We start from the raw sequence: 23,698 nt of genomic DNA, 5'->3' as shown, positions 1-23,698 counted from the left end.
CCATTTCAGAGGGCTTTAAGTAACTTAAAGGAAGCTAGATGTAACATTTATTGGTTGTGGTTTGACATCATTTCATATTAACTAAACACAAACCAATTAGCTTATGACATGCACAATATCTCTTAAACTTTACATATATCATCTTTATTTTGTGTGGTTTATGGAGTCATTTTTTCAATGCTGTAGCCAAGTGGATGATGTCGAATAGCAAGCTGCATTTCAGTTGGAGTGACTTTGTGAATACCAAGCCAATTAAACAAGTGTCTGGCCTAATTGCGAACGTGGCAGGACATCTGAAAAACGTGTAGGTTGAAATGCGTCATACGGCAGGATTACAACTCCATAATCTCCAAAATGTTGTGTCTTTCCCAAATAAGCAGGAGGAGGGTGTTTTATGTGTATGTGTGTGTGTGTGTGTGTGTGTGTGTGTGTGTGTGTGTGTGTGTGTGTGTGTGTGTGTGTGTGTGTGTGTGTGTGTGTGTGTGTGTGTGTGTGTGTGTGTGTGTGTGTGTGTGTGTGATTGTGTGTGTGTGATTTTGTGTATGTGTGTGTGTGAGTGCTTGCGTGCGTGCGTGCGTGTGTGTGTGTGTGCGTGCGTGCGTGTGCAGTCTCTCACCTTGTCAGCCATAATCATAGAGGAGCCTCCATGGACTCCCAAGACAGGTAGTTGGGTCTGAACGGAGAGGAAGTCAAGGATCTGGGCAATGGCCTCCTGGTCGGTGCCGTCTGCAAACACAAGGCCGTGGAGACGAGTGCGGGACAGGAGCTCGCACACCTTGGGACACAGGGAAACAAACTCAGGTGTCAAACGAGGCTCGAGTTGTGTGTGACGCACAGTGTGAGAGTCTGTATAATTAACATTGGCGACGTGTAATGGAAATTAATATAATAATCACAATATAACGATCATGTATATTTGTTATGTTGCCAGATGTCATTATGAATCTAAATCTAAATGCATGCAATCAAACAGTTCTATGTCACTGTGAAGGTTGTTATGGTCGAGATACTAGGTATTGAGTCAAAGATTGTGTCAAAGTATGTATAGTATATTATGAATTACTATGTTAATCCTGATAGATCTTGTGACGTATGCAATGTTTGTGTATTAATCCTGAATACTATATCTACTGAAGAGAGACTGCATCTCTTCAGTCATGACTATAGTCCCATTGTTGAATGGAGTTCCATGACTCTGCTTGCAATCAATACAAATATATCATTTACTGTACTTGAACATTGTGTCAACTGCTATGTAATTGCCGACTCTCATCTCAGCTAGACAAACTGGTATTTCATTGGCACGACAGCAGGTACGCAGCGTTTCTCACCTCTGTAATCACAGACTTTGGGTCAGTCTGGTTGATCCTCAGCACTACCACGGAGACATCGAGGGGATCTTCAGGGCTCCGAGGTGACCAAAGCTCCTGCTCGGACACGTAGCGCGTTTGGCCCATGATCACACCCACACTGAGTGCTGGAGGCTTCTGGCACGCCACAGGCACCGTCATCTGGGAGAGTAGGAGCAACATCCAGCCCACTACACCCATCATACCCTAAAAACACACACACAATCACAAAAAAATTAACCCACTGCCTTGTGAAGAAGCTGTGGCTATTTGTGAAACACACTCATACAATGACAATGTTGAATTGATTTTACAAAGCTCATGAACTAAAACTGTGACAATATTTCTTCAACTTGACACTTTTTCTGCCTGCTAACAGCAGTAGTCCAAGTAGCATTGGCGTTGGTATATTGGCAGTTCGGTTACTCTTCCAAATGTGCCAAAGTGTCCTTGAGAAAGACACTTAACCCCAAATTGTTCCTGATGGTCACACCAGCAGCAGCTGTCATAGGTCTGTGTGTGTGTGTGTGTGTGTGTGTGTGTGTGTGTGTGTGTGTGTGTGTGTGTGTGTGTGTGTGTGTGTGTGTGTGTGTGTGTGTGTGTGTGTGTGTGTTTGAATGAGAGGCAAATTATAAAGCGCTTTGGATAAAAGCGCTACATAAATGCAGCCATTTTCCTTTTTACCATGTTGTCAGGTGGTTATATGTTCGCAACCTGTCAAGGCAAAAAATCCTGATACAGTATGTCCTTATTTTATGAGCTGCTTAGATCTTAGAATTTATTTCCAGATAAGGTGTTTTACATGTTACAAAAACTGAAACTCCTCATCATCTCCATTGATCTAAAATATTAGTACTAGTATGGTATTTTATATTTCATATTTTTGTTACTATGTCAAAATATTCATATTTGACTTGTGTCCCAAAAAACAAGAAATAACTGCAGCTTCTTGGCTTTCTTGCAGTCTTTGCTTGTTTGAAAGAAATTAAGTCACACCTTGCGAAACTAGTTAAAAAACGACTTTATTGCGTTGTGGACGGAATACATATGAAACCATCAGGATTTGAGACTCATGTGTATTCAGGAAATGTCTTCAAAAACGTAGTAAGTGCTGTGAAACTATCCTCAGGGTCTCAAAGATTGGCATGCATTTATCTTTGATAAAAACAGTGTGACTCAGATACAATATGTGACTTGAATCTAATTATTAGTCAAAGTCTCAAGTGCCAAACCAAAGATGACATGATAGGCACAAACTCCAGCTGGGAGTTTCCTGTCCTCTTTCTATCTTCTGCTATTAAAACATCACTTCATTCAGTTGTCAAGAGGGCGACCATTAGGAGACCAGGGTTAAACCTAACATTATTTGTGATAAAGAGCTAATCAGGCTTCATCATACTTCCTGAATCTGTCTTTCCCTGTCTGCCTTTATTTGCACATAATCTTTGCCTGTGGGCAATGCTTAAAGCAAAGTTGCAGCTATTATTGGATAAAATAACTCCCGAAACAGATGTAATCGGATTCTACCACAGTGGCGGGGGTATAAAGGGGAAGCATTCCACATCGCTTAAGGCACACAAGTGTCTGCATCAATCAATACCTTTCACTGCCATTTATTTCAAATCTAATAACTTAACCGAGTTCCAGTCAAATACAGAGGGGTTTGAGTTCCTGTTCCTGGCTCAGCTTAGACTGTGTTACCTTCCCCTGTAATGTGTGCAGATCTAAGAGAAGCAGATGAGTGGAGGAAATGCAGTGTGAAATGCCTTGGGCTGAATGAAAGCTAATGAAACCACGATGCGAACGCTACATCGGATCTCAGCCAATTTCTTACACCACCACAGTCCAGCAGAGCTGAAAAAGACCCCCGGGAGGAAACATCGCGTCCCACAACATGAACCTACTGTCTTCATCCTCCACTCCAGTCGTTTTCTAACTTTGCATCCCTGGCATAATAATCATCGTTATCTATTCATTTTCCTATAGTGTATTTCATTTTTTTTCTCTTTCTCTAATTCTGCCAATCTGTCTTCTCGTCTGGGTGAGTGTATGTAACTGATCCATGTCATCTCACACCCGGTCTAATCAGGCCAGTTATTCAAGTCAGTACTTCCCTGGCCTGCTCTCTCTGCCCTGGTGCCCACAGACTAGCCTGCAGCTCCAGCAGCACTTAGCATACGCCGCTAAATCACACACCGCTACACTCCTGTCCCAGGGAATTAGTGTCAGTGCTAAGGGGTTTAGATTACACTAACTTTCCCTGGAGTTAGCATCAGAGCTAACATAACAAGGAGAATTGTTTAGCCTGAGATCCAAAATGGTCATCGAAGCTGGAGAACTTTGGGTCACTGACTGTATTATACAGGAATTGCATTTGAGCTTGAAGTTCTATCATGAAGTGTTCCAAAACTAAACTGCATCTATGCATATATTTCCACAGAACACATCTTAATAATGCAACACATTTTTTATGGAAAATGCTCTTCCCTTTACCTCTTTTTAAAAATAGATTTACTGCAATAAAAAAACTAAAAGGAGCTTTGTCTGTCCAAGTTTTTCCAACACATTTCCTAAATTGTACAAATGTGCCTGTCAGCAGCATATAAGTCGTGTCCAGAGACGTTTAAAATTTTGGACTAAGGTTAATTTAGATTTATGAAAATGTTATCTATCTTTTGGAAACAACACACCCGGTGTTCAAATGGGATGGGAGCTGGCATTCAGAAGCCCTCTAGCTGATTCAGTGACAATGAATCAGAGGACGTCTTTGTGCACGGTGTAATACAACCCCGAGTGATTTTCTATGGATATAAGCACATTTTTTGGTTCAACAATGTTAGCCTTAACTCCTATTAAATAAATCTCATGTGGGTGTAATTGCTTAAATCTATCAGTTCACGATTTCATCCTTTCTTTCATCGCCAATGAAGCAGCGCCACAGTGTCTCTAGATGACAAGACAAATTAGGCTTGTGTTTAAATGGGCCTTGTTTCCCCATCCAATATATCTTAAAATGATAATCCACCCAAAACACGGCGTCTGAAGAGCAAAAACTAAACTTCGATGTGCCTGAAATGGGGATGAAAAGGGCTGAACATACTCAAATTACTATTAACAAACTTAACTCAGTTTCCATGATTAACATTTTTGTCAAGGTATGGCTAAATTCAAATTTGCTTAAAGGTTACAATGTGAGCAATCCATCATGCAAAGCCTAATATGTTTGTGAGGTGTTGTAGAAAAATATACTACTTTTCTGTGATTGCTACCTCTGACCACTAGATCCTGCTGAGTCTAGTCTTAATGTTTATTAAAATGTATCTATTTTGTTATCGTATTTCATTTTTGACTCTTATTATCTGCTATTTTCCTTGAAACAATCTCGCATAATTGAATGATGTAAAGTGCAATGTGAAAGCTGAACATTGAATTATACAATGAGGTCTTTGGACGATTGTGGAACTTAAAAAATAAATCTTAAAAGTTTGATTAACAATAAATGAAACTGGAGTGGGGACCCCTCTTGTGTGTATATATATTATATATAGACCCTTCAGTAACGAACGAGGATGGCAATCTTTAGCGTCGCCCTTCATGATGCTATGATCACGCTGTGGTGCCCTTGCCTCAACCAGGATGTTAGTGTAGTAGCCGAGAAAATGTTTTGTTGAACCAGAAAACATTTGGCCACAGAGCATGTACAAATCGACACTCCTAAAAATAGTTCTTGTATAATTAACATGTGCTTAAGGGAAGGTTTCTTGAACAAGAGAAAAGGTGTAACTTCACATCAACATCAAATCTGCAAACTTTTGCCCATTGCATTGTCTTAGATAACAGTTGGCTGTTAGCTCCATGACAGGGTTTGAATAATTAACTTTGTCATATCATGATTTCTTTTGTGAGCTCTGGCCAAGCCCCTGCAGTAACATACCATAGCAGCTGCCACTAAAATATGTCTTGCCAGTGTTTCTTCTCTTGCTGGTATAAAAATCAACTATCAAATGTATATATTTGGTTTGTTAATCCCCATTGTACACAGTTCTAAGCTCAGTGTCAGGGCCAGATTTATGTACATATTTGTGCTTGCAATTTGCATTAAATCAGCGTCTGATTTACTAAGGCAGTAGCTAATTAGCTGTAACTGGGACTGTCTTTTAGTAGCATTCTGCATATAAACAAGATCTCCAAAGATTCTGAGGTGAAAAGGAGTTGCAGTGAGGTAAGACAGTAACTCAAGCCAAGACAAAGAAAATAAATGTGGTGATGCTGAAATTATGTTTCCCGTCAAATGAAACTTTAACCCGTTGCTGAGAGCCTGAACAAACTCTGTTTGAAGTTTAAACACTTATAAAATGCAACATTCATTAAAAATAAATGTCACTCAGGTCAATAGTTCAATCCCCAAAATGCATTTGCTCAAAAGATGTTAAGGTCAAGTTCAGGTTAAATGAACAGAAAGCCCCAAACTCTCCATTCCATCTTTGTTTATTGCAAAAACAAAAAAAGTGCTATATTGCATTTCTCTATTATTACTGCACTACTTTTCCTTCTAAGAAGCTGTCACTCTCATTTTTAAATAATTCACTGGAGCTCTCCTACACACGTTTCTGCTGTCATAGGGATTTTTGCAGGATGCAAGCTTATTATTAATGGTCTTTCCCAGCACAACCTTCTTCTAATATACCTTTTCAAATATGCGACTGTGTTGCAGAGTCAAAGACTTTCCTTAGAAACCCGGCCCCTTGAATATTGGCTGAGCCCTAATAAATGTAGCAGAATGTGCAGTCAGCCACGTTTATCAAATCACCCCCGTTATGTGTGCAATCGTTCTTCAAACACTAAATGTATTTGCATGAAGAAGAGAGGCACACTTCACTGATCGCACGCTACGGTAGGTCTCTGACGACAGGCAACTGCACTTTCAGACTGGTGCACCTGATGATAAATAGAATGCACGTCAAATGAGTTTCATGTTTTGAAGTTGCTAAACAATGTAAAGACATTGACAAGAGCAGCAAGCAGGCATTAAAATACATGATTGATGCTTATACAAATGCATCATCTGCAATCTTACTCTATTTAGAGGAAGGGAATATAGAAATGGTTAAAAAAAAATCTCCTGCCGATGCATGTATTATTTGAATAATTTAATAATACATTCAGATATTATATAATCTAAGCTATAATTGAGAGAGTTTAGGGTAGAGAGAGCATTAAGAAAAGAAATAAAGAGAAGTTTAAGAGGAAACGTGTCTCTTGTCAGAGTAAGCCAACTATCTTTATTATTTCTTTGTTTTATTTGGCTTCATTAGTTACTCTGAAAAGCTCGCCAAGTTCATCACATTACCTGGAAGTCTGAGCCAAGTTGTCTCTAAGGTGGGTAAAAGGATTTAAGCACATTGCAGATGGTGGTGTGTTGTCTTAGAGGATATATTGGCAAATGCTTTAAAAGGTGTGTGTGGGGGGGGGGGGGGGGAGTCTTGCATTGCTTTGCTTTACTTGAACCTTTTTAAAGTAGCAGTACATTTTTTTAAATAAATTTTTTCAAGCACTTTTACCTTTTATAGATAGATTGTTAGGGAGAGAGGAAACTTGGGATGAGAGGGGAGAAATGACCTGCAACAAAGGTCGTTGTCTGGAATCAGATGCTGTGGCAGAAAAAAGTAGTGAAAAGCCATCATTAAGGCATAGCTTAGATGCTAGTATGGAGTACTGTGGTGAGGGTGAAATACTAATGTGTGACCGATGAGAGCAGAGCTGCACAGATTCAGTTACATCCTGGGAATGCAATAGTGGATGCTGCCTGCATTGAGCACGTCAGTAACGGTAAACAGGTGAACCGTGACATCCCCTTTCATCAAAGTTAAGAAGAAGAACATTGAAAGTCAGGCGGGGATTAGGGGACATTTAGGAATTTCTTAAGGGATAACAATATTTATTGGACGGTGAAAAATAAAAATAAACTAGAACTGCAAGCAGTTATTAGGGGGCCAAGCCTTCCGGCGCAACTCGGGACCCGAGCATTGTCGTACACAGCGCAAGATGGAGCAGACTTCAGTGAATATGTGGATATAGAGTTTTTGAATGTGGGATGTTCGGTGTTGGAGTTATATAGTTATTACTGTTCTCACAAGATATAAACTTGTTATGGTGTTGGCGCCGCCTTACGGATGAATTTCGCGAAACTGAAGAGAGCATAAATACATGTTCTGTGCAAAGTTTGGCGTCAATTGTGCAAAAAATGTGGGAGGAGTAGCGAAAAGTCCGTTTTTCAGTTTTTGCAATTTTGCGAAACATCGTTCCATACGCAAATGGCCTATACCAAAAGATGCAGCTCACTCCTGTGAATATGTGGATATAACGTTTTTGACTGTGGGAGGTTCGGTGTGGGAGTTATAGCCCCAAACGCGTTTTCCTTGGTGTAGCGCCACCTAGTGGCCGGCATGTCTGAATTCTTTTGTCTGCGTACACGGCCCGGACCTGGATCTAGTCATGCAATTGGCATGTCTGCACCCTTTACGGTTTGGGCTGTGGACACACTTTTAGGTGACTACAAATAATAACAATCCTTACAAAAACAATAGGGTTCCCTGCCCAGCAGGGCTTGGGAACTGCGTTGCTCTGCAAAACGCGGTCTCAGCTCCTGCTCGGGCTTGGCCCCCTAATAAAATAAATACAGGTACATGAATGCTGCAAGAAGGCAACGTTTCTTCACAAAAAAAATCAATTCTGAGATGTTTGTTAAACATATAATAATAAAACTGCATGGTACTTATATTGCACTGTTCAGAAGACCTACAGTATACTGTATATCCATATTTATCGTATATAATTCTTTGGGAATAAGATGTTTACACTGTGTGTTTAATGTGTCACACACACACACACACACACACACACACACACACACACACACACACACACACAGTACAGCTATGTTTAATGGGTTGTAATAATGTCAGTGATACTGCCAATGATACTGACAGCTTAAGATTCATCCAGCTATCATTTTCCATTTAATCACTTTTAACTGACAGAAATTAGATTAAAAAATTCACTGCAAGCATTGCAATTGGGGACGACATACTCTTGTACGGAGCAGTTATTGCTCTTATGCTGGAATTGTCAGCATCAGATATAATTATCGTGTGACCGTTTGTATCAAGTGATGATGACATTTGTTTAACTTCAAGCAATAATTTGCCTTTTCTTCTTTAGGAAATTGCTTTTTTGTATGTACATTTTAGTGTATTTTTTCCAGATTTACAAAAATAAATTTTGGTCATTACAAGTTGTATTATAAATCTTACAGCTTCATTATACAACATGTTGACTCCAAGATTACGGCAATTTACGTGGTGGTGATGATGATGAAAAGTCTGAGGTTGGTGGTTTTATTATCTGTCATGTAGGGATCAGCTTTACCGTCCTACGCCTCTGACCATCACCCCCGTGGAGTGCCACATGGTAATGTCACGGGCCTCCTACTTTTTCTTTTTCGCTTCATACTGCGTTAATTAAACGAAAATAACCTACTAAAGTTCTTCTTATATGCGGCTGATAGAGTTACTTACTTACATAGTGCTTTTTCCCCAAAGCGCTTTACATTGTTTGCCTGTCAATCACCCATTCACACACAAATACTGATGGCAGCAAGCTCCCACGCAGGGTGCAGGCTAACCATCGGGAGCCATTGGTGTTCAGTGTAAGACGACTGATCTACCTGCTTAGCCACACCTGCCAATGATGTAGAATAATGATCTGGATGTTGGACAATAGGACTAAATCTATATTGTTTATATTGCATATCCGGCTCAGGAAGGACAATGACTTGGAATCAGTGATGGAAGAGCCATAATAGCAATGATACTAATGAATAGTAGGTTGTTTAGAGATGAAAAATGGTTAGGTTTGTGCTTAATGATGGTTGTTTCTGCCAGCGGGAGAATCGGTTGACCAATATGAGCTATGTAGGCAAGATTAGGAATGGGAATGTTAACGTCCTACATATCTAGATAGCTTGCTACCTTCATAAAAAATAACAACTCATGAAATAACTGTCAGGAAATCACTAGCAGTGTTTGGCTTTAACCAATTCACTGAACCATGCTCATGGCAGCTGAAGTAATGCATTAATGTTGCTTGTTACTTTACTTTTATGACTCAGAACAGCTATGTCATATAATTATTTGAACATCTACAAATATTTCTCAATGTCTGCAATAAAAGCCTGTGTCCATCTAAATGCAGGTTGTTGAACTGTGTGAGCACCAGGGACAATTCAAACCCAGGACTTCATTGTCTATGCCTGACAAATATTGACTGTTATTTGAATGGCTCCCTGCACTCTAACATGTTCTCCAATATCGTACTAGAACAAGTTACACATTTTATGTTTAATTTTAAGGCACAACAACAGTGCACTTTGGACTATGGAAATGCTCTTAGTAACGGACCAACAACATAGCCCATATATTCTTAAACATAACACTAATGCTCTTTTAACTCTTCTACTATTACTAAAATAAAAATTTTGATATCGGTATTCCGCCTGAATAATCTTATTACAGGTGCACTTTCACAACGTATACTTAAATATGGCTTTTCTGACCTGGGAGGAGAACCAGGATCTATATTTTCCAGAGATTGCTCTGCATTTACCAGTGCATAGCCAGTATCATTATCCACCGACCCAGGCATTTAATTGCAAAACACAAATGTTTGTTGTCTTGATGCGATAGCAGAATATGTCGGAAAGGTCTTGTTTGAAGTATAACATTTGTTATTTGTTCAACATTGATGTCAGTTCCAAGTGATTTCCTGCTTGTCCTCGATAAAACGGCCTGCCTGCTAGACACAGTCTTTTAACAGCCCAACAGCCTTTTTCCACATCAAAATTTCAGCATTGCAGAGAAATGTGTGTACATGTGTTAGGGGCACACACTTTTGGCCAATTCCATCCCTTTTTTGCATGCTTGTGATTTGTGCCGAACCAGAGGGACAGAAAATGTCTGGGAGAGCTCTGCCATTCATATTTCATCAGTAATAACTAGGCATAAACAAGGACAATGCTACACCAGGAAGGACACATTCCCTCACTCATGTGGGGACTGCATTGTGTGGTATTTGTAACTGTGTTTAGTATGTATGTCTGTGTTTGACATTGAGGGTATTTGGGTTTTAGTGCGACAGGATGTGAATCAAGAGAGAGGCACAACCCCTGTGGATATGGAGGTGACCAAAAGCTAAGAAAGGGGCAAGAAAAGGGAAGACAGGACATGAAAATAAAGTTGCTAAGGTGGGGAGGTGTGAAGTCCTTTAGGCGCAATAGTGCTGACCTTGGAGAGATGGAGAGAGGCAACATTGTGATGGAGCTTGATAACTGCCATTATATTATACATTAAAATGTGATGATTAATTATGAAGCCTTAGGTGTGAATGTTTATGTAATGTTTAAAATATAAAAACAAACCAAACATAGGGCTATCAGATCATTCTTTGCACAAGTTGTTTGCAAAACAAACTTTTGCATTAAAATTGTATTCATGATGTTAAAAAAAACTGTAAAAACGGCATGGTTTCAGACTATTATAAGCTGGGACAACACTGTCCTTGTGGATGTGATTTTTTTCTAGCTTTCAATTATTGAAAGGACCTGAAACATTCAAATGAAACAAGACGGTTGTAGACAATCATTGGTTAGCCAATCTGATGTAATCACGTAAACAATTCTCCTTTAAATTTTTAACCAAAAAATGAATTTGCCCTGAATTTAATGCATGTCAAGTGCCCCACTCTCATGGAAAATCTATTATTGATGAAAATTAAGATATTTATTAATCCATCAAATTTCTTCTATTGCCGTAATAAATCGTGGAAATAAAAGTACTGGTTTGACATTTTACAAGAAAGATGGAAGCAGAATGGCAAACTGAATTAATATATGATCCTTTGAGCTGGTACTATCTTTATATGATGTCATACTTGCAAGATATAAGGCCTTTGCATATTGGCCTACTTTAAAATGATTGTGGAATGTGGAATTTTACAATGATGACATTGATAGCTATTGTTCTATATTAATAATCCTGGAAACGTAATTATGGATCCAATTATATGACTAATCTACTAAAATGAATAACTGTTAAATACTTAAACACATTAACGGTGTGACGATAACGATAAAAAATCTAATATTGCCATATTGCTGTTCAATGATTTTCACTATTGGCCTGTTAAAATAAGGACATCGAAAAGGGATATATAACATTCTGGAATCATTTTAGAAGACATTAGACAAATTGATACTACCTCAAGGTATATACTGTATATATTAACATTGTCCATTCCTTCCTCACAGAGAAGGGGAAAATAGTTTTTTTTTTAAATCCAACAATTAATAATTAGGTTATCAGCCGGATCCCACCATTTTAATATGCAGCAGAATGTACTTGTGAAACTGATACGAAAACACATTAGGGGAGTTGCGACTGAGAAGTGGGGGCGAGTGTTCCTCCTCTTGCTCACAATGGTCATTAATTAAGACTTCAACTCTAATATACCTAATTTGAAATGATGAAGCCTGAGACCTGAAAACACTCAATCATTATTCCCATATAAGATATCACCATGTTGTATCTCCTTCCAGAACGTCTTTGTCATTTTTCAATAGATCCATTAAGTATCATTAACTCTAAATATACCTGATGAAAAAAAAAACATCACCTAAAGATAAAAGCAGCAATTTTACTGATTCAATGCCTGCGATATTATACTATACAGTATAATCATTGGGGTGAGAGCATACATTATATGGGAGCTTCTAAAAAGCCTCCAACATACTTGATTTATCATTGTTCATACATCTCTGGGCAGCAGTGTCTGGTTACGATTTTTGATGTGCTGCTCAGTGCTGTTAAAAACTGCACTTGGCAGGAGCAGACAGAGGCTTCAAATATTCCCAAATCACCAGATGCCCCGACAGCACCTGTCTCCTGCATGGAAGAGCAGCATTATACCAGGAGTAATATATTTTGTATGATTTGCTGATGTTATGGGAATATTCTTGGCCTCTTCATCTTGCTACCTGGCGGAGTTCTCAACAAGATCATCATGTTGGGAAAAAAATGAAAAATGAATGTGAACTGACTACACACTGACGCACTACATTTTGGAGTGATGGAGCTCCCATTCATGTGAAAATCAAGTGGTGTTTATTTGATGATGCCTTGTAAAACATATACATTAATGGGAAGATAAATCTTATTTCCTTTACTGTCAATTTGTTTTTCACAGTGTAATCGTTTAATATACTCTATTACGGGCTTTTATTGATATGGAAATGGAATGCGACTAAGCAAACAACTTTTTTTCTTAATTTGTTTGCACTTGGTGCTCTAGGATGTGAGTATAAATATCTAGTGAAGTACCACTGTGCATCACTTAACTCTAGACATCGACTTACAAAATGCAATTACCATTGAACAGATTTACCGGTTGATCTACACATTTTTAATTAAAGTAAAAAGCTTTTTCTATAGTACTTTCAAATCACAGTTACACTGTGGTTTACAAACAGATTAATAAAACAAAAAAAAACATTCAATAGTAGAATCGATAAAAGCAGAGACTGTGGAAGTCTCCTAGGTGCTGTGTACAAATTGGAAGTAAGAGGTAGACCCTCGAGTGAGACAAGAACAGCAGTTTAAATGGGAGAGAATAAAGCATGGACAACTTTTCCATATCAATAATGGATAAAACTGCTTGATTTTAAAAACATGGAATAAACAATGGAACATGGAAGAAACTATGTCAAACTACTCTTGAACAACACTTTCCAAAATGTTTTTTTTTATATTTGAAACTTTCTGTCTGAACTTGCCCATGTCCTTCTGCTGTAGATATGCCCTTGGCCTTGGGTATTCATCTTTGTAGGCTCATAACCTATTTGCATTTACACCATCAAAATATTTTATTTGAAGCCCATTTTGCATTAAGCAGGAAAACCGCTCTCCTATAAGTGGCATGACAGTGATTGAGAGTGACAGGCTGACAGAAAGCTGTGACACCGACATAAAAGAGCCACAGATGAACTGTATGGCAGCAGACCTTCGCTTGATAGCCGTATGTCTAAAACTGTAAACACATACAGTATACTGTTCGTCTTACACATCTTTGCCCACTGAACAAGACAGAAAAAAGGACCTTAACAGTTTAAATGGCTTACAAAGGGATCAGCAAGGCCCCACTTACACCTGGTATTGATCATCTAGATGACTCACAAAGTGTAAATGCACATAGAGTGAATGGTAGAAGTGGGACTGGCTTTTGTTGTGACTGGACCTATAAGCCAGGTGTCAATTCAATCTATACAGTTAAACCACACTCGAAAGAAAGAAATCATCCTGACAACTTCAAAGTTCACCTAACTCTCTTACTATCTCAAGCTAATCTGGCTTTGAATGCAAAAGATGACCTCTTCCTATGTGGCGAATGGGAAAAAGTAGAACCCACAGCAGTTTTGCTTCCGTTAACCGGGAACACAGCAGGTTTGTATAATGCATTAAAACGATGACTAAAAGGTTTTCCAGCATTAGAAGCACCCTCAATTGACTCTTTGTATGATCAGTGTTTAAACCATTTGGTCCAATTACATTTGGAATTTGTCTAAAAGCCGTATCATTAGCAGGAAGCCAGCCAGAAGTCCTTAACGCTTATACTCTCTCAGCCTGCTTGACACGAGTCTGGTGCACATGCTCAGTGAGCCCAAAAACAAGGAAGTGTGAGGAAGACCGCGGCTTTTCAATATCCAAGCAACCTGCAACTGGAGGGAAACTTTTACTGGAGTGAATGTGCCACAGATTCAAGAGTGCACAGAAGAGCTGCAGCTGGAACCTGGAAATCTGTGCGAGCAACAACATATTTGATCTTAAGCAAACAGTTTGAGCAGAAGCTGAGTAAATCTGAGTATTTGAGTTCGAGGGCAGAGTTTGAGGGAGAGGATTAAATTCAAATCAAAATCCCATCGTTTTGTATAAAGACAGGAAAATAACTCCATAAAGCATGTGCTCATGAACAAAACAAGTGCTACTCTTTTTTAGCCTATACGCCTTTATAAACCTAACCCCCTACACTTGACAGTTGTAAAATAAAATGTATAATACATTTATATTTATATAACTCTCATTCCAAAAATTCAACAAGTTTATTAAAAAAAGAGAATATTCCATTAAATATGAATTTGAGGAACTTCTATTTTCAGTGGGAAACTTATTATGGGGAAGATAATGAAGCTTTTTTACTTGACTGACGATATTCCTTATGGACTTAACATCAGTGGCACAGTTAGTACTGAGCACACAGCTCCAGACTCTCTTTTCGTAATGTAGCTGCAGGCGTATCAAGAGAATTAGAACAACTATTATTTTATACAAGACTTTTTGGTAACAGAATGATGGCGCTGCAGTGGAATATGATTGCGCGGGCTCCATAGTTGTTCAGAGAGAGCCCTGCTGTGCATTATCTCGTCTGGTATAATAAGGTCTGATTTATCTCATGCTGACATCTTGAGCGAATTGTGCCTCAATATTAGTAATGCAGGACATCGAAGGGTAACTTTCTCTCATGGAGTCAGTGAGGAGGCACTAACAACAATCCCTGCTGGAGACAGATCAAGTGGAGAATGGTACGGATACATTTATGTGTCTGATCTGTTCCTCCTAACCATGTGAAACTGAATCAAATTGGATTCAAAGTGCTAAAGAATGTCTAAACTAGGAAAGCCTTATAAATCAGACCGAACCGAAATCTTCTGGTCTCTGTAAAAGCATAACATTGGGATATGGATTTTCGATGTTAAGTTGGCCAAAATCACAGGGTCAGGATGGCCTCACTTAGACTCCTCTTAAGCCTCTTTTTTGAGCTTGGAAACAGACTGACAAAGTGGAAAAGGCATCATTTAAGGTAACAACTATACGCATCCTAGGAAGCAGGTAATGTTCTCTCACAGCCACACGTTGAGCTTGATACTAATCGAGCTAATTCAAAAGCACACTATTCAAATAGACTCAGTGGGGGGTTTTACGATCCGAAATGAAACATCCACCAACTTGAAAGCATTACGCTCTCAGATGAAAGATGCATGCTGGCATCAAAGGAGAGCACATCTGTGTGCATCTTTATTTGAACAATGACCAGTTGCTGTCATTGTAGAGGTTGTTTTGTTTACCTCTATATAGGCTAAGGAACGCAGAGAATTAAAAGAAGCACTTATCCATGTTTGTGTGAATAATGTCTCCAATCCCTGCAGTATAAGTAACATTAATGGCAATGCTTGTTGTGATGAAACGATTATCACCAAACTCTGCACTTCCTCTCTCAGCTCCGTGGAGTGTTTTTGCGACTATTCTCTGCTCTCATCAGCCTTGTTCCCAGCTGCAATAGCTCTGTTTTAAGCTCAGTGAAACCCAATGTGTGCTACCTGACCGGCGGCAGGCAACAGTTAGATGATGCTTGGTGGAGCATTTTGCAGCAAAAAGCCCAGATATATTACACTCAGGGGTATGTGTAGACCACAGCAGCTAAAGAGAGAGAATATTGGAGCATACATTAATTGGGTAGCTAGAGGCACATCTCAAAATAAATGCATATGTTGCTGCAGGTCTGCCGGATGTGTAAATAATCAGCTGTTGGCTATCAAGTTTGCCCCATCAAATACTGTATATATAGTGTGAACATATATGTCAATGTTGTGTTGACTGCTGTGTCACATGGTCGAACAATTCATTTAATGAAGCTTTAAGAATGCTTATTCTGCATTGATAGTTAACCTAGTTGTTATTAGTAAAGTAGTTGTTATTAGTGAAGAGAGAAGTAATTTGGTTCTCAATCTAACAAAGGAAATAACTTAACAGTATTATTACGGCATTATCTTACATCTTCACATATATTTCTGTTGGATCTTTCCAACAAATAAGACAGCTCTCACTTTCGACTGTTAAAATAACTGTTAAATGTAGGACATGTTACATTTTGGTCAATCGTGAGGTCTCACTGCTCCCAATGCAAACATTCAAAAAAGTCCTACATTACTAAACATCCCTCTCACATCTGTTAAGCAAATAATAAGGACAAGATGAAAGTGGTATTAAATAATATTTCTATTTAAATTGTGTCCTTGTCAATGTGTCACTAAATGGTAGACATAATCCAATACCTTGCATTATTGTATTTAATCGGTATAGTATGTTTTTCATGTCCATTGCTGTGTTTACTAGTCTGTATTTCTTTTTTTCCGCTTGCATTGTGTGTGAAGCACTTCGTTACTATTTTTTAGAAAGTGCTTTATAAATAAAGCTTTACCTACTTACGTTACAAAAAAATCTGTTAATTAAGATAAACGGGTATAACATAATGACCTTTTAACAACACCCATGTAAAGATTACAGTTCAAAACAGTATCTTCATCGACAATCCAGCTGATCCATCTGTCTGCAAGAGAGGCACTTGGGAAACAAGACATTAGAATAGAAAAATAAATGCTGCTATAAGTGAATCCTCAAGACGTATGGGCCCATTTCTTGGTTACAGCTGCTTGCCATGTCCCTAAATCCACCCAGTTACCAGCTCTCAAGTCAGATCAAGATTATTCTGGTCTTCACTCTTAAGCATTAAAACCATCTGCCTTTAGGACATAGGATTTACAGATACGAGATTTAGGCTTGATTAAAAAGTAGGATCTGATTTCAGACTCCAAGCCAGAGCAAGGGCAATTATCATTTTTCAAAAAGTGCCCAATTTTCAGATTTGTTCCAATCCGATTTAAATAAAGTTGTGAAAAGTCAGGCTGGATCTGGATAAGAATGATATGCAATCTAGAGCAGATGGAAACACTTAAAAAAACATTAGGATTCACAGATGCAGGTGTGCACTAGCTTTAAACATTGAGCCAGAGGCTCTTTGAAAGTCAAAGTGCTGACCAAGGCCGTGTTAGTGCAAGCCGGCTGCAACCACCACTCAGTACATACCAAGCCCCAATCACAGCGAGTTCTACCAGCATCCAAAGCGGAAGTGACAAAAATAGCAGTTCACCGAGTGGCCACTAAGGCAGGTTTCAAAACAGAACAATTTCTCATTGACTCCCATGTTAAATATGCTGTTTTCACAGCATCATTAAACCTATTTAAGGCCTGGTACAAAAAAACATTCTAGTCTGTATGTTTAGGTCATATCTCCATGACAACACTGAGGGGGGTGAATTTTGTTTCTAGCAGGCTAGTTTTTATTCTATTGGAGGTTAAAATGTATGAATAATTAGGACAGCTAGCTGCCTGTCAGCTAGATGGGCGTATTTCCCCCGACCCAACGTAACATCAATGCCCTTTTGAGTTAAAATCGGACAAGATGGCGACGCGCATAGGCCAGGATTGGATGCAGTTGGAATAACTGAGGTCAGCCCGGATTCTACATCCATTTTATATACCATCTATGGTACATATCGATGTGTTTCATTTCCAGATTTCTTTTCTTTTTTTTTTGTACAGTTTTTTTCTTTTTATCTTAGTTAGGCCTATAATTAAATGTGTTCTACAAATGTATAGCTATGAGTTTCAGTGGTGAATAAATGCATTATTTTTAATCTGGAGCAGTTTCATTCCATGTGTAGAAACAGAAGATTTTACAATATACAAATAATGTAAAACACATCAATACTAACCCTTCAGGGTCAAAATGTGCAGATGAAGAGCAACAACACAAAAAACACCAAATGCTGCTGAAATTCATTCTAAAAATACCAGTCCAGAACCATGTGTTAGTCAAACCCTACTTAATATCACAATGGCTCACTAGCTCATTAAATGAGACCACATACTGTGTTTTGATTAAATGATTAAACAGTGAACGTTTTAAGAGGCTTCTGGGTTATTAACTTGTGCCTGAGACTGCACTATCACACACATCAATATACAGAAGACCGGCGGGAGACAAATGACTCATTATCATATGTCACTCAGTCCTTTGTCACTGGTAATTGCTAGCAACAGGAATATGAAAACACTAATTTTCCTCCTCTTGAGGGCTCATGTGAGCGGTGTTTGACCTGTGATTGTATGTACAAAAACAGCAACTGTGAAGCAGGCCACCACTTCCTTTTTTTTTTTTTTTTTTACATTTTTCAATAAATTAACAGGAAAAACTATTGGACAGTCAAATCAAATCTTGGCATTGGATGTTGTCAGGACAAGTATATCTGCACTCAACACAGTGCAAGTGACTGTAGCAGGTTTAATTGACTTTGAAGAGTTAGCCCTCGCTTATCAGATGACAGCTAAAGCCAAAGGCCAAGCCAGAGGCTATGTGACGGCACATGGTTTGGCTGTTAATGTCCTGGGCAGAACACCACCATCAGCCTTCTTTTCCAAACATGCCGATTGTCAACTTGGACGGATAATATGTAGTGAACTCAAAACCAAAAATACTTTTCAGATAAAAGGATTATATGCTGCAGCTCTTATCTCAGGGTATGTCAATAATACTTCCTTCAGGACAGATACAGCTATACGATGCAGGGCAGAAAGGTGCAGAGACCACCCACGGATTCTTTGTTTAATTATTCCTCATAAGCTCTAGGTTGGAGCAGTGTGTGTGTGTGTGTGTGTGTGTGTGTGTGCACACTCCTGCCTAAAATGCTCTACATGTTCACAGAAAAAGGAGTGGGGGAAAACTATGATTATTTTACTTTGGTTTTTATTACAGTACTTGTGACACAAATACCATTAAATAACCTGACAGATAACAGAGCAATGTTCTTATGGCTCAGTAATTATGTTCTATGATCAAACACCCAATTCTTAAATAAAGCTCTCTACTTGATAAGCTATCAAGAAGAGAGCTTTGAGGCTATGTCACAGTAAAAGCACAATTATAAAAGGCAAAACTTTCAGTTCAGTCCATTAAAACGAACGGTTCATCAGAGGTAAAAACATTGTATCTTTTATGAAAACAGAGGGACTTCTGCATGAATGCTCCCTGAACCTTTCCCCACGTGCAGGCATATGTAGATTTTGGGCCATTTAAAAACCAAACCACTAAGATCAGTGTGGTTCAGAGTAGTCTGCTCACTTTTTCAGTATTGTATCTTTCTACATAAATTTTAAATTTCGCCATATCATATGAGAGAAAAAGATACTTTTTGCAACCTCTTTGGCGACCAGCACAGGAACGGGAACTTTGTGTTTGTGTTATCATCAACAATCCCACTTTAGTACCACTACAATAATCTCAAGAGGGCCATCTTGTTAAAGGCAGCACAACAACATGTTGTAAACAGCACATTCAAACGTGAAGGATTTAATAGCTTTAACTGCAGGGAAACAAAACAAAACCGTGCTATTTCTGAGTGCGCTGACAGTGCTGCTCGGAGACAATACATTCTGAACTACAGTACCTGCTTTGCCAACAATAGATATGGTTCAGTGAGCAACTCGGTGAGATGCATCTCGACACATAATTTCAACACTATGTCATGCCGGAGCCAAAATGGGACTCAGAATATGGTATGCACTGCATCACTGGGAATCTTTCATTTTTATACTATCCTCGTTTGCTCTTTTGTTTCAGTAGTAATTTAACAGCAGAGTGCGGGAGATAAAAGTACAAAGCCCAGCTGAGCAAAAAAATTAAAAAAAATCTCTAGAGAGGTTATAGCAAAAAAGGAAGTGATGAGAAAAAGTGAGCTTACTGTATAAAAAAAAACACACAAAACAAACAAACTGTCTAGGTTTAAAGGTTTTCCGGGTGTTATGACATCACACTCAGAATTCATTGCAGCTTTGCACAGGATATTTATATTAATGAAGATAGCAACAGCTGTTTCCCACTCTGCCCTACAGAGCTGATCTCCTTTTGTGTCATCCCACTATTCAAGAAAAATAGGCTACTGCTGAGCACATCGTCAGTCTCTCCGAGTCTGCTCTGGCATGAATGATAATTTGCCCTAAATGTTCATGATGACTCTACACACATGGGCTACACAAACAATATTTAGCAATTTGCCACCAGTGATGGTTAGTCTGATGGACAACTATGGGAATTTGGGCCTTATGTTCTGTCACAACAGACCTATACTCGGGTATTTTCAGTCTCTAATAGTTGTCCTGCATGTAACACGTGTGTGCATGTGAATGTGTGTGATGGCTTCCATGGCTCCCCGAGAGAAGGAGGAGAAGAAGACGCTTCGTGTGTCAGACTTGGCACGGGAAGCGGGAGGAAAAACGGAAGAAAATGTGTTTCTACAACGTGACTGCATTCAAAGGCTGAACTGTAATTTGAGATATGAATTCATTACACGGCCTCTCATCAGGAGCAGAGGATACTGTGATGCAACAGCGCCGCTTAGCGTCACGCAGCCCCCGGTCTGACAGCGTGTCTCCCCCCTGATCGCCTTTCTTACCTTCGGTGTCACAAAGCGTGTCTGCTGCAGGTTTGCGGTCGCGGACGTTTTGCGCCTTCTTCTTCGGAGTCCGTGCGATGAATGCTGAGTTTTACTGCCGTGGTGTGACTGTGAGGGCCCGTGCAGGCAGCCACCATGACCTGTCCCTTTACTGGCATTTTGGTTCCTTCTCACAGCGTCAAAGAAACCATAGGAAAAGTGTTCAAACTTGATCTGAAAAACAAGAGAATACAGATGATATTATTTATGGTATTGCGCAACTCTGCCGGGCAGACTTGTTGAATTTGACAGTGTTCTATAAAAGGACGCGCGCCCACAGGCTGCCTATTTGCGGTATACATGTGATATGAGCAATAAACATTATAACCCAATGTCATCATACGCATCGTGACTCTTGAAGCAGTCTGCATTATAGTTTGATTTACATCAAATATCAGCTCATTGCGAGGGAGTGTGTGCACGTGTGTGTGAGTGAGTCGGTGCGCTCCGTGAATGTGCGCGCGCTTGTGTGTTTACGCTATGCTTGTGTATGAGCACGAGTGCGTGCGTCTTTAGGGGATGCGGAGACACGGGCTTATTGTGAAAGCTTCTGTGACGAGAACACAAGTTAAATTCAAAGGTGAGATGGTACAAGGTGCGAAAGAAAAATAGGGTACTGTGTGTGTGTGTGTGTGTGTGTGTGTGTGTGTGTGTGTGTGTGTGTGTGTGTGTGTGTGTGTGTGTGTGTGTGTGTGTGTGTCAGATAGAGAGAGCAAGAGAGAGGGAGAGATAGCGCGTTAAAAACAGCCTGTGGCTGTTGAGCGAATATTCCCCTCACGCTCCCCTCTCCGATGCCGGGCTCCTGTATGTAGGGCATGCAGCAGGTTGTGTGTGACTCGGACGAACGAAAGGAGCGGAGAGAGGAACATTAAGCCACCCCACCACCACCTCTGCTGCTCCACTTTGAGAAGGAGAGTGAGTGTGCGGCAGATCCCAAACCACTGAACCCTGACAACTGCTGCTCATTTACGCGTCACCCGAAAGGGAGAATAGAGTTAGTTCTGAGATAAGACCAGAAAACCAGCAAAACACAGACGTATAAATCTTCACTCACCCCATTCCCGTGACACATCTCTCCAGGCGTCCAGGTGGAGATGACATTGCAGCCTGTTACTCCATTCGGGTGCCCTCGGCAGGAGTGGGAATCACATAAACGACCCTCGTCCGTCAAATTAATCCATCAATTTCTCCTTCATGCATCCAGTCCCCCCCAGCCACCCCCAAAAAAGACACCACCACACGGATAAATCCACCTGTCAGACCTCCCCCTCCACCACCGGTAAATAGGTAGTAAAATTCCTCTCGGTGAAAGATGTCAAACACCGTCCTTTCAATGGGAAGAGGAGACGGACTTGGAAAAGATGAGGAGGAAAAAAATAAAAAGCCGTTGACGCGCGGATATCAGTGAGACTCTAGAATCCAAAATAAGCGTTGGTTTGGAATCTCCAGCGGCAGCCCCGCGCGTTCCGCAGTGAGGGCTCGTGGACAGGTCCGCGCGCCTCCTCCTCGCGCCGCTCGCGGATTCTTGGAGACTGAAGGGGGGATTCCGTCACAAATAACATCAAAACACACACACGCTCCCTCTCTCTCTCTCTCCCCCTCTCTCCTTCCTTTCTCACTCACCCTTCTTCTCTTTCTGCGTCCCCCTCACGCGCTCCTCTCCTGCGAATGACCACCGCACTCCATAAACCAAAACCCTAAACAACTGGGAACAAGTTTAAACGAGTAGAGTTATTTTTGCAGCTTTTTTAACGCCGCACGTCAAAAAGGTGATGCTCCGGCATGCAGCCGACCGACCAAGCGCCCGGGCGCAGAGAAATCAGGGAATATTCTCTAGCAGTGTCTTTACCCCGCAGCCCGCCCGCCTACGCTTCGCTGGCTGAAGGTACTTACACATCAGCCTAGTTAATTAAACATATGGGCAGCGGGCCTGAATGAGAGAGGATAGTGCGGTGGAGGAGAGAAGTGGGTAATGGTGGTGGTGGGGAGGGGGTGACTTGGGTGACTTCATCTTCCCATTTCAAATATCGAAAAGATATGTTGTGAGTTAAGGGCGCGCGCTAGGGAAATTTCGTCATGTCCAAAGGAGCGTCTCCAACTTCACAGCTCGTTAGAACTGTTGTGTTTTTGCCTCCTTGTCTGCCTCCTCTCTCGGGCTTTTCTGTCTATCTGCGCGTCGCTTTCCCCGGCGTGTCTTCTCCAAAAAACGAAGACGCAAGAGAGGCATGGCGCACACCATCATTCGTCGTTTAAGGCATTACCTGGTGCCACTTCGCCCAATAAAAAGCATGCGTACGGCTGTGCAAGCATATCTTAATCTCTTCCTGTGTGTGTGTGTGTGTGTGTGTGTGTGTGTGTGTGTGTGTGTGTGTGCGTGCGTGCGTGCGTGCGTGTGTGTGTGTGTGTGTGTGTGTGTGTGTGTGCACGCGCTGTGACGATAGTCACGTCGTCAAACAAGTCGCAGTGTCGCGCCTCCGCTCCACAGAGCAGCCACCACTGCGCACAGATAAAACATTCCAATATCCGCTGAACTGTTGTAACCCAATCTTGTTTTCCCCTATGCAGACAGTCCCCTCTTCTTCCCCCAAATTAAAATACCGATCTCTTCAGAATCAATGCACCGAACAAGAGTTTATTGCTGACGATGTCGTGGCACGTATCCTTTTCAGTGCCAGAGTTTGTTAAAAGCTACGGGTGAGATAAGGGAAAATACAGAGCCAACGCTTGTGAATTACACAGCCTCAATTAAACATAATTAGCAGATCAAAACTTTCAGCACAGGGGGTCCTTGGGGAGCGCTGACAAAACTCCCTCTTTCTCTCTTTCCCTCCACCCCCTTCCTTCATCTCCTTGTGTG

The 23,698-nt window shown here is 40.4% G+C and overlaps 1 protein-coding gene across 1 annotated transcript in view; it reads right to left on the bottom strand.

Moving 5' to 3' along the window:
- The window catches only part of grin2ab (glutamate receptor, ionotropic, N-methyl D-aspartate 2A, b), a gene marked incomplete at both ends in the record, with an annotated part of 95,500 nt that extends 73,587 nt beyond the window's left edge, over nucleotides 1-21,913 (bottom strand). The window contains 4 exons of the mRNA XM_080029457.1: nucleotides 617-775; nucleotides 1,332-1,556; nucleotides 20,803-21,015; nucleotides 21,896-21,913. Coding sequence (XP_079885583.1) covers nucleotides 617-775; nucleotides 1,332-1,556; nucleotides 20,803-21,015; nucleotides 21,896-21,913 — 615 coding nt within the window. The remainder of the gene's footprint in view (nucleotides 1-616; nucleotides 776-1,331; nucleotides 1,557-20,802; nucleotides 21,016-21,895) is intronic.
- Nucleotides 21,914-23,698: the final 1,785 nt, after the last annotated feature.

The sequence above is a fragment of the Ammodytes marinus genome (genome assembly GCF_949987685.1).
Source record: "Ammodytes marinus genome assembly, chromosome: 6".
Taxonomy (NCBI): Eukaryota; Metazoa; Chordata; class Actinopteri; order Uranoscopiformes; family Ammodytidae; genus Ammodytes; species Ammodytes marinus.
This window is presented reverse-complemented; position numbering and strand designations above follow the sequence as displayed.